Source organism: Condylura cristata, unplaced genomic scaffold (assembly GCF_000260355.1).
Source record: "Condylura cristata isolate star-nosed mole 26May11 unplaced genomic scaffold, ConCri1.0 scaffold00028, whole genome shotgun sequence".
NCBI classification, from domain to species: Eukaryota; Metazoa; Chordata; class Mammalia; order Eulipotyphla; family Talpidae; genus Condylura; species Condylura cristata.
Genome location: NW_004567129.1, coordinates 15,829,587 through 15,842,122, shown reverse-complemented (window position 1 = coordinate 15,842,122; position 12,536 = coordinate 15,829,587). Strand labels below are relative to the sequence as shown.

Below are 12,536 nucleotides of genomic sequence, written 5' to 3'. Positions count from 1 at the left end.
GAAACAACTAATGTATAAATTACCCAAAACCTAAAACTTATTTTTTAATTTATATTAAAATGTAATCTATTTCTTTTTAACAGAGGTATGTTGGGGCAGCAGCCCAATCAGATATTATCACTATAATACACCCACCACCAACTCATCCATATTTTACTACCATAGAACATTGTGCTTCTTTTCCTCTTTGTTCTTTTCTCTCCTTTTCCCTCCCCTCTCCCCCAACTGCTGTTTCTGTACTGTAGCCAGCCATCATGGTTAGTTTTTCAGTTTGCCTTTATCTGTTAGTTTAGTTACTTTCTATTCCACATATTAGTAACACTTACTTAGTATTTATGTCTCCTTCTGACTTACTTTTGCTTTAGTGTTATCCCTTCAAGCTTCATCCATGTTGCTGCAAGTGGCATGTTTATCTTTTCAGACTGAGTAGTACTCCACTTGAGTATACATACCACATCTTCTTGATCCACAATTAGGTTTCCATAATTTAGCTATAGTAAATAGGTTTCCTTTCATACTAGAGTTTTTTACTTTTTTTATGTAGATGAGTAGGAATGGAATTACTGGGTCAAAAAGCAGCTCCACGTTTAATGTTTTGAGACACCTCTATACTGCTTTCCATAAGGGCTGGGCCAATTTGCATTCTTACCAGCAGTGTAAGACGGTGCCTTTTTCTCTACATCTTTACCAACATTTTTGTTTCTAGTCTTTTCAGTACGAGCTATTCTCAGAGGTGTGAGATGATATCTCATGGTGGTCTTCATTTACATTCCTCTAATAATAAGTAATTGTGAATATTTTTTCATGTGGGTTTATTTCTGCGCTCTCAATTCTGTTTCTTTGGTCTATGTGTCTGTTTTTGTTACAATACCAGGCTGTTTTAATTATTGTGGCCTTATAGTAGAACTTGAGATCTGTAAGAGTGATACGTCCATTCTCTTTTGTCAAGATTGCTTTTGTTATTTGGGGTATTTTGTGACTACATAAAAATTTTAATAGTATTTGTTCCAGTTCTTTGAAATGTGCTATTGATTTTTTTTAGGAGAATTGCATTAAGCTAGTATATTGCCAAAGCCTAAAACTTAACATAAAATGCTGATGGGATTGAAAAGAGTACATAAAAGCAAATAGGAAGACAAAAGAAGCAAAAATGGGAGAATCGATAATAGTTTATCAAAATGTTAATAATTCCTTTGGGTTTGTTTGGTCTTTATTCCTTTGTGTTTAAACTTTTCTTAAAAATTAATTACATTATGTATCCAGTATATCCAATATTTTATCAAAGTCAAAGGTTAGATCACATTGCTCCCTAAAGCTGCTCCCACTTTAGAGTGCATATTCCAACCACAAAATAAGGAGTTTCTAGGCTGGTCTTACTTTTGTAACAGTTGGTTTCAAATTCAAAGATTTCCACTACCTCCTCAGATTTTGCTAGAACAGCTAATAGAACTTAGGAAAGCACTGTGCTTAACCACTTCAGGTTTTCTATAGCAAAAAGATAGAAAACAGGACCTGCTGAAGGGCAAGATGCATGGAGAAATGTTTGGAAGGATTCCCAGAGGTGAAGCCTCTGTTAACCTCAGGGATAACATACCTTCTCAGAACATCATTGTGTGATGGTACACTGAGTATATAGACAGAGTATTTTATTTGGACTTACATCACATACTGCCTGTGCAACTGACCTCTATAGACTAGTTCGAACAGAGGTCAGAACTGATATGGTATGTTCCAAAGCCTTCTTTAAATATTGTATTGTTAAACTCTCCAATTTCTAAAGCCCTCAGCTAAAACATAGACACCTTTATTGTACAGGACATTCCAAATGCCTGGAGAACACCTCCCTATAGCCCTGAAGTAAGACAGTTTTCCTTTGTGCCCTAATTTTCTAATAAACTAAGCTTTTTTTTACTAGATTATTTGAAGCTCCTTCTAATTCTCACATTTTATGACTTGTAATATAACTTACTCATCAGAACATTATCAGTTCCCATGAACCAATAGTACTTTCCACTTGTGACTCAGTTCTGTGTTCCTAATAATACCAAGCACTTAGTAAGGTAACTCATGAGAAATCTTTTGGTTCACTTTATTCACTTTAAAAAAAAAAAACTCTGTAGGATCTGAGATCCTTTATCCTTCCTTCTGAGGACATAGAAAACTTTAATTTCCACTAAGTTGTTGGCTTTTGTTTTTTTAAGATTTATTTATTTAGGCATAAAAGAACTGGGGTACAGACTAGAGGTGCAGGGTGGGGAGACAGAAACAGTGGAGAGTAGAACAGTCAGCTTAACCAAAATTTACTGCTGAGGGGAGCAGTGGGTGGATCAGGAAAGGTCTTAGTGCCATGTGGGTCCTGGCTGGGGATTGACCTTGTGTGACAGTGGCTGCAATAGCTTCATAATGCTATGCTTTAACCCATTGTGCCACCTGGCAGGTACCAAGTTTTTGTTTGTTTGTTTGTTTGTTTTTTAGTTTTTGGTTTTTTTTTTTAAATATAGTTTACCTTATTCTTCTTTTTGTCCCATAAAATTCCCATGCCCCATCACCATAGTCCCTTGTGCTCTTTCCTCCCCCTTTTTACCTCTTTCCCTTCCCTGTAGTATACCTCTAATTTATAGTTGCCTTTTAATTTTGTTTTTTATTTTATCATAATTTTTTTTCCTGATTCCTTGTTTGGTTCCGCTACATTCCTCCTATAAGTTAAACCATCAGATAGTTATTTCTTTACTAAGTTTTTATATGCCTAACATTTTGGTCCTGACTGCAGCTTAAATATCCATGTAATACTTGTGTATGCTACAAACATGTTTTGTTTTGTTTAACATAAACTTTTGTTAGTAAAGATTCTATTATAATTGTTATTCCTCACTTTATTCTATGATGTAGTTTTATAGATGAGAAAACTATTTCTGGAGACTGAAAGAATTGACTTACAAATTATACAAAATATTAATAAAATGGCCACAACAATATAGAAATTATTAAGTTCACTCCTCACTTTCTGTCTACCGCTGCTTCTATTCTGTCTCTTTACTTCTTCTTCCTTCTCTGACTCACTCTCCCACTCTCCTTCCAACCTTCTTTCTTTACCTTTGAGGCACGGGGTAGTTATATTTTTGAAACACTTTTTTTTTAGCACAGTTATGCCAGCTATAATAGATTAACAGAGAAGAATAATCAATAAAAATATGTGGTGGAATGGAATGAAATTATGTCCATATTTGGTGGCTATATCTATAGGTTGTTTTGCAAGCAAGTATGTAAATAAACTAAATCATAATAAAATCTTTCATTACTTCTATAGTTGCATTCTTAATTTTCTGGTTTTTTTTTTTCCCTCTAAGAGGCTTTCTGGGAAATGTTTTAATGTAGTCAGCTGAACTATAAAAATCTTGTTATTTAAAAAAAGGAAAAACACTGCAACTTTTCAATAAAGAAATATCAGTTCTATACAGAAAAGTTGAAAGGACCTTAAGTAGTAAAAAATACTCAGAAGGTGGCATTGTAGAAATTGAAGAACATTTTGCAACTTGCAGTTATGAATAATTCTAATTGCTATTCATTTGCAACCCCAGAATTTACTCACTATATACTCAACTTTCCCAGTTATATAACAAGTATGAGATAGGATATTTGCCTCTTCTAGTCAAGACCATTAGATGTCTCATTAAAATGGGACATGTTATCCCATTTTAAATCACTTTAGACGAATTCTATATAATTTTAATTTTCTATTAAATATCTATGGAAAATACAGATAGTCAAACTGTGTGTGTTTGATACAGAGAGTAAGAGAATTTGGTTTTGAAAGAAAGCAAGAAATTTTAACAGCTTAAAATGTGGAAATAATTTGTAAAGGGAACTAAAACTTAACACAGGTATATTAGAGGTAGTTTAATTATGAATAGCATGTTTATAAAACATGAAACAGGCATTAATGTGTCAGATATAAAAATTGTATAGATTGTCATTTCTTAATCTTGAGCCTATTGAATCCTTTTACCGCCCCTAAACTTCTGGCATGTACTGTATGCATAAATAAATAAATCTTTTAAAAAACAGTGAAGAGGAGCTTTAAAGAAGATGGAATTTTATATATAAATATGCAATGAAATTTTTTAAAATAAATGCCAAGAAGATTCTCAGAATTTGTGGGAATAACTACACTAAACAAAGATTTGAGAGTTTAGTGGTTGTGTGTTTTCAAACTGCTCCTGTTGGGATTGTGTATGTGTATTCAAATACATACATATACACATATGCATACACATATGTATTCCCAACTATTTCAGTAATAAATTGTCACTTAAGAGAGTAAAAAATATCTAGCACTATTGCTTATAAACTTTGAGGAAGACTACCTGCTATAAAAAAGAAAATTTTGAATGTAAACTTATTTTTCAAAGCAATTACAATAGATATTCTTTTCTCTTTACACCAGAGAATACTACTTGCACCAAAGTCCTCCCAAAACTTTGTGTGTTATGTGTATATATACACTATTGGCTACTGGCTCAGTAGTAGTTAATTGCTCTTAATTTTCTTTACAGGCAACTTTCTATCACTGCTCATAATTTACTTAATTTTTAATTCAAATGAGTTGGGGAAATTTGAAGAATTCTTAACAAAATTGGTTCTTTTTTTGTTTTGTTTTAAAGATTTACTAATTTGTGCATACAGAACTGGGGTACAGGCCAGAGGCTCAGGGGCAGCGAGAGGCTTCACCAGAGACAGAGTGGGGAGCAGAACAGGCAGATCGATGAAGTACACTGCTGAGGGGAGCAGCAGGCAGGTCAGGAGAGGTCTGCCGGGCCATGTGGTCACCTCTGGGGCAGGCGGGAATCGAACTCATGCGGAAGTGGCTTTAACAGCTTAGTGCTGTGCTTTAACTGGCTGCGCCACCAGGGAGGGCCTGTTTTTTTTTTTTTTTTTTTTTTTTAAGATGTCAGCTTGCTTAAATATACTTTTCAAAAGTAAAAGAGTCTTTTATAAAATAGGCTCTTGGTTTTTAGATATTAATTCTATTACTTATTACCAGGAAACAGAAGATTTTTATTTAGAAGAATAATTTCATTTACAGTTTGCAAAATAATTTTAATACTGGCAACATGCTTTACAATCCCCTCCATTCAACTTCTCCTTGTGTAGGTAAGACTGCTTAGTGGCGTAGTTAAATAAATAAAGGTAGGTAAGATTCAAGAACTCTTGTTTTTTTTTTTTTTTAAAGATTTTATTTTATTTGTGCATACAGAACTGGGATACAGGCCAGAGATGTGGAGGGTGAGAGGATTCACCAGAGTCAGAGTGGAGTGCAGAACAGGCAGATCAACGAAATACACTGCTGAGGGGAGCAGCGGGCGGGTCAGGAGAGGTCTGCCACGCCATGTGGTCACCTCCGGGGCAGGCGGGAATCGAACTCATGAGGAAGCGGCTTTAGATTCTCAGTGCTGTGCTCTAACCCACTGCGCCACCAGGGAGGGCCCAAGAACTCTTGTTTTTTTAAAAAAGATTTATTTTTTTATGCATATAGAACTGGAGTACAAGCCAGAGGTGCAGAAAGTGAGAGGATTCACCAGAGACAGTGTGGGAAGCAGTACGGGCATATTGATGAGGCGGTACACTGCTGAGGGGAGCAGTGAGGTGGGTCAGTAGAGGTCTTAGCGCCATGTGGTTCAGCTCCCTGGCTGGAGATTGAACTCGTGCTACAGTGGCTGTGATAGCTCCATAGTGCTGTGCTTAAACCCGTTGTGCCACCAGGGAGGGCACCCCTCCAAAAAAAACTTTTTTTTTTTAAGATGTATTTATTTATGCATACAGAACGGGGGTACAGGCCAGAGGATGGTGAGAGGATTCACCAGAGACTGAGTGGGGAGCAGAACAGGCCGACTGAGGAAGTACACTGCTGAGGGGAGCAGCGAGCGGGTCAGGAAAGGTCTGCCGTGCCATGGGGTCGCGTGCCATGGGGTCGCCTTCGGGGTAGGGATCGAAGTCATGTTGAAGTGGCTTTAGCTTCTTAGGGCTGTGCTTTAACCCTCTGTGCCACCAGGGAGGGCTAAAACCTCTTGTTTTTTAAAAGTTAAAAAACTTGGAACACAGATGTGTTTTTGGAGGCCCTAATGTATAATTATATGTTTTTATATTTTTGTCCCCCGGTACCTTTGAATGTACACACATTTATATGTTTTCCTACCTGATTTACGAGCATAATTTTTTTGAGATGGCTAACTGGGATTAGGAAGCATTCTGTTAATGCCATGAATCAGAAGCTATTTATGATGTGACTGTTTCCAAGACTATTTTAATATCTCTCAAAAACAAAGTGAGGTCTTAGAAATTGAAGCCTTAATCTGGGTCTCATTTATCACATTTCTGTTCAACTGAGTCAACCAGGTATAGTGTAACTAAAATTCAAATATGTTTCAAATTCTCTTCCAGGAAGATGTAGTTCCATTGAACAAATACTGGTAAAACATTTTCTTACATGTATGCTTCTGCCTCTGTTCTAATAAAAAAATAACTCTGATATGTGGGGTTTGGGTAAACTAAACCCTGTTTTACTTTAAGAGAGAATTACAGTAGTTAGGAAGTAGTGAACAGTTGTAAAGTCTTTCACAGTTAAAGTTGTGTAAAACATGGTAGTTGATATTGTACTTGGTGGGCTCTTGTTTATTTTGTTTAGCAAATATATTTGAGTTTATTTTCTGTAAGGTGCTTTATAGAGGAAATAAGAATGCATCTTAGATTTTCATAATACATATATTCTTGTGGATGAAAAGAGACAAAAGAAATAAGCAAGCAGGTATCAGGTGGTGGTGATAAATGCTTTGTAGAATTAAACAAGATTATATCTTCAGGTGAGAGGGGCATTATTTTAAATAGGATAGTCAGAGAAAGCTTCTCTGAGATGTCATTTGAATAAGACTTGAAGAGGAAAAGTAAGAATATTCCAGTGGGAGAGAACAACAAATGTAATCTTAAAATTGCAATCCTGTTAAAATTGTAATTGTGCCTCTCTGGTGGCACAAGGGGTTAAGTCTCAGCACTATTCAGGGACTGCAGTATGAGCTCCATCTTTGGCCAGGAAGGTGAACCACATGGTGCAACAGGCCTCCTGTCTCACCCGCTACTCCCCTTAGTACTGTATTTGTCAGTCCTCTTGTTCTTCTCTCCACTCTTAGCTCTGGTGAATCCTCTCATCACCACTACCCTGTACCTCTGGTCTACACCCCAACCATTGTATGCATAAGTGTATAAAATAAATCTTAACCAAAAAAAAAAATTGTAATTTGTAGAACATTTATTTTAACTTAAGCACAGTCTTAAATTATGATTAATGTCCTGATGCTTATGAACCTGAAAATGCTCCTTTTTGTTTCTGATATGATTTTTAAAAACTTTACAGCAAATCATAATTGTTAATTCAGTATTTTTATTGTAAGCATTGCTTCTTTTCTTAATCTTATAATTTTCTTTAAATTAGAATCATCTTATTGTGAAGGTTCCTCCATATCATGACCAGCATATAACTTTGCCTGTGTCAGTGGGAATATACGTAGTGACCAATGCTGGAAGATCTCATGATGTTCAGTCATTCACTTACACTCCAGACCCAGGTATGCCAAAATAAAAAATCCAAACAAAAATGAATAATTAATTTATAGTACTTTAGAGTGCTACGAAGACCAGACAACCAACAACAGTTTATTTAGCAAGATAAATTAATACTAGTGGATTTTGTTTTGTTTTTGTTTTGGAGACAGCATTATTCCCTAAAAAGGTAGCCCTCAAAATACTACTTTTACAAGTATATTAAGGGATCATTTCTGTCTTACGTGCTCTTCTAATAAAAGAAAATTCAGAATGTTCTGAAGTTAGATTTTCCAGAGTTACCATACAATACTCCTTAGTAAGAATGCCGTTTACTGCATATCTCTTATGTGTAGGGAGATGACAGTGACAATTTCACAAAACTACTGATAGTTTAATCTGACTTCCTTATGGGACGCATTTTGGGAGAGGAAAGAAATAAGCTTGAAGTGATAGGTGGGTAAAGTAACATAGAACCTATGTGTTTCTAATATATTCTGATGTACAATTAAAAAAATCAAAGACTGCTGGTAAATAAATATTTTAAGTACAATTTTAAGCACTTAGGTAAATTAGGTACTTTAGAATCTGAAACAGTAAGAGCAGTTAAAATGTTAGAAGTTTAGAAGCACTCTAAATTTTTATAATTGTTTAGTTTTGATACTTAACCTTATGACACTTAAAATTGTACCTCTTTTTTAAATCATATCTTAATTTTACATATTGGTTATTTTCTACCAATTTGATACAAAAGTATGCCATAGCATAACACCAAAGAAATCTTAGTGTTTCTTCCAGAATACAAGATTACAAGTAAAACTTTCAAACAGAAAAACTGAAGTTTAGGATATACTGTTTTCAACAAAAATGGAAAAGAATGCTTTATGCTCAGAGATCAAATATTTGATTTTTTTTTTTGAGGAATGTCACAAAAATCCAAGAAAGTTTAAACTTAAAACTATACTTAAGCAAATAATTAAATATAGTTAATAACAGTTAAAGTATTTTAGTAATATATCTTGTGGGAAGAGAAGAGGGAAGTACATAGATGCATCATGATAATACTGAGGTTTTGTTACTTGTTTTTATTAAAAAGAGCTTTATGAAAAGAGAACTTCATGAATTTGAAATGCTTTGATATCAGCACTAAGAATCCTCATTTCTTAGTGGTAAAAGCTGAAAATTTCCTTTTGAAAAAACAGGACAAATTCCAATTCTGCCATATATTTTACCGATAATCACAGGAAGTAATCACAAACAAGAAAAATCAGAGGGAAATAAAACTGCTAAATGTATCATAATTAGTGGAATTCTGGGACAGAGAACTAATTACATCAAAATTAAGAATATTTGGATGAATTGTGGACTTTTGTTAATATAACAATATTTATTAACTGTAGCAACTGTCCCTAAGATTTTAACAATGGAGGGAAACTAATTGTAGGAAAGTATATGTGAAATTTGTACTCTTTGTTTTTCTGTATATCTAAAACCACTTTGAAACATAAAGTCTACTCATAATAATAAAATATTATAAGACAAAAAAGAAATTTCCTTTTGATTAGTTGCCAAATAAAACAGCTTTTAAGTTTCCTAATTGACTGTATTAAACCACAATTAAGGAATCATTAACTTTATTCTGTAAAAGTTTCCCCCTCATATTTTGTGTCAATGTAGAGAGCAGTCCTCTCTGATAGTGAGTTTAAACACATGGAATGCACACTGTCATGCTACAATTTCTGCCTTTATGATATAGCCAATTAAAAAGTAGTCCCCTAATTTTCACATTTTTATGTTTTATGAAATGTAATCATATTCTCAGTTACCCATGAGAGAGAAAATATGATTTCAGGAAATAATGGGCATAGAAAATTGCACTGTATCATGATATACTAATGAATATTGTCATTCTTTTGGGGACTATGGTTAAACATTTGAATATTCAATGATGCATAATTATAACCCATAAAACTAGGCCCATCCTTTTGTATTTGTGAGAGTAGAAATGATGTTTATTAAACCACTTGTGTAAGTATTTTAAAGTTAGAAGTAAAACTAACAAATTATTAAATAAAATATATCCTGTTCTAGTTTGGCAAGGATAACAGTCTAAAAGAGCAGGTGTGAATTTAGGATTCAGGGGATGCATAGAGTTCCAAGCTGGAATATATCAGTATGGGAGAAAAGGAACTTCAGATTAACATCCTTAGTTTTCCTTTCCTGTATCCATATTGTTACCTGGAAGTCTTGATACACCAGCCAGTGCTTTCAGGCTCTGTGTACTCTCTAGGCCTAAGACGACATACATAGATAGTCTAGAGTAGTTATGCACCCAAATTTTCCTGGGTATTTTGTACATGGTCTAAAAGTTGGAATAACATTCACATTATTTTACCTAGCATAAGAAATTGTGAAAATAATCTTCGTTCCCATTTTGAATCAGTTAGGGATTATAATATAAGTACATTGAAAAATAGAAGTTAAAATCTAAGCAAAATTTTTACTTTGTTATTTTAAGTAAGGACCTGTTTATTTGAAATTTTAAATTGGGAATTGATTTCTGTCCTTAATCCATTAAATTTAAAGTTGTCATAGATGTAGTTAGTATTAGTAGATATCAAAACCCAGCTACTCTCCATTAATAATAGCAGATTGTTTTTTCTCCAGTATTTAACCCCCCAAAATCATGATGTTATAGATTTAATATGTTCTTCATAGTTTTTTCTAATTTAGCTCAGTTAATTAATTGTTTCTGGGTCAGTATTTTTTATATAAATCACTTAGGGGTGAATGATAAACTTTTCATACTAGTGTCACAGTATATTTGATACATTTTTAAAGCCTTATACTAATCTTCTACCCATCTGATATCCAACAAGAGGGATTTTTTTTTTTTTTGATTGCTGTTATTTTTGTGTTGGTTAAGTAATTATATGCTTCTGCCCACTTTGAGTGATTTTAAAGAATAGACTAGTGGTGGTTATAAAAACTCATCTTAATTCTAACCTAGAATTTCTGGTAAATAAATAACTTAATAATGCTTTATGAGAAAACATTTCATTTAAAGATACTCATTTTAAGATACTCATTTTGCTAGGATGAATAAATTTGAATGAATATAATTATCTTTCTTTCCCTTAAATAGCAGCAGCTGGTGCTTTGAATATAAATGTGAAGAAGGAGATATCTAGTCCAGCAAGACCTTGCTCTTTTGAGGAGGCCATGAAAGGTACCAAGTTGATTCTTCTAAAAAATTTTAATAGATGATCCTATATATTTTCTCTAGCAATGCCTACTATTTTTTTCTCTTTGTTATTTAGATACTTAGGGTATTTTCTCTATTGTAAAATATTTGTTTTACTACCAAGTGTAGTGAATTGTTTTCCAACTTGCTATTTCTCTTCATTCACAATAACAATCTTAAAAGACTGAAGGTACCAAAATATGTAATGTAGTCATTTGAAAAGTTATTTTAGGTTTCTATCGTTTGTTCTTCTGATATCTTTATTTAGTGCCCTGCCAATCCTGAAACTAGAAATATGCTTTTAAGATGTTGGAATATGGTAGACCAGATTCATTTTTTACTATATCTTAGCTGTAAAAAAGCTGTAATATAGGGCCCTCCCTGGTGGTGCAATGGGTTAAAGCCCAGCACTGCAAGCTAGCCATAGCTGCTTCAGTGTGAGTTCAATACGCAGCCCTGGAGGTGATCCACATGGTGTGGCAGACCTCTCCTGGCCCATCTGCTGCTCTCCTCAGCAGTGTACTTCATTATTCTGCCTGTTCTGTTCCCCATTCTGTCTCTGGTGAATCATCTCACCGGCTTCTGTACCTCTGGCCTGCACCAGAGGTGCAGTTCTGCATAAATAAATAAAAATCTTAAAAAATAAAAGGTGTGATATACAGTGCTGATACTTTTATGCCATTGCTATGAAACTGTCACTTACATAATGGTCATTGACTTATTCCTATGACTCCTGCTTTTACTTACACATTTCTGTCGTGAAACTTACGGTTAAATTTAAAATGAAAAAATAGTGCCCCCAGGTCGTCCCTGGTGGCACAACAGGGTAAGGCGCAGCACTACAAAGCTGGCCATAGCTGCTTCAGCATGAGTTTGATCCCCAACCAGGGAGGTGACCCACGTATCATGGCAGACCTCTCCTGGCCCACCTTCTTCTCTCTCAGCAGTATACTTAATCAGTCTGTCTGTTCTGCTCCCCACTCTTGTCTCTGGTGAATCCTCTCACCGTCCTTGTGTCTGTGGCCTATACCGCAGTTTTGTATGCATAAATAAATCTTAAAAAAAATAAATAGGGGGCCTCTACTGGAGCAAAGGGTTAAGTCTCAGAACGAAGAAACTGTTGGCAGCCACTGCAGCATAGTTTGATCCCTAGCCAGGGCATTAATCCATATGGCACAGCAAACCTTTGCTGTCTCACCCTCTGCTCCCCTCAGTAGTGTATTTCAGTAGATCCACCTGTTTTGCTCCCTGTTCTTGTCTCTGGTGAATGCCATCACCCCCACCCCTGTACTTCTGGGCTGTACCCCAAATCTTGCATGCATAAATAAATCTTTAATAAAATAAAGTTAAAAAGCATGATAGCAAATGCTCCTTATCAAATAGTGTGATTTTTTTTCTATTGTCAGTAATAAAATTTTGCATTCACGTATATAATGTGTTTGATATAGCTTGCATCTATAATTTATGATCAACGCTTATCAGAATCAATCAATGAGGAATTGAATACTAGTAATAAACTGCTAAGCTTATCATACTTAACTACAGGTAAATTTACAAATCTGCTATGGATAGCCTGAACTAAATGTGTATTGAGCATATTTAAGTGCCAGGCAATATTTTAAGCTCTTTAATGGCAGAATGACATTTAGTACTCTAAACTCTTAGGAGGTATTTTTCTTATTTCATAAAATAGGAAACAAGT

General features: G+C 34.6%; 1 protein-coding gene across 1 annotated transcript in view; it reads left to right on the top strand.

Annotated features, from left to right (window-relative positions):
* The window catches only part of NFAT5 (nuclear factor of activated T-cells 5, tonicity-responsive), a 98,040-nt gene that overhangs the window by 75,993 nt on the left and 9,511 nt on the right, over positions 1–12,536 (top strand). The window contains exons 10-11 of the mRNA XM_004690422.2: positions 7,484–7,616; positions 10,736–10,819. Of these exons, the coding sequence (XP_004690479.1) occupies positions 7,484–7,616; positions 10,736–10,819 (217 nt within the window). The remainder of the gene's footprint in view (positions 1–7,483; positions 7,617–10,735; positions 10,820–12,536) is intronic.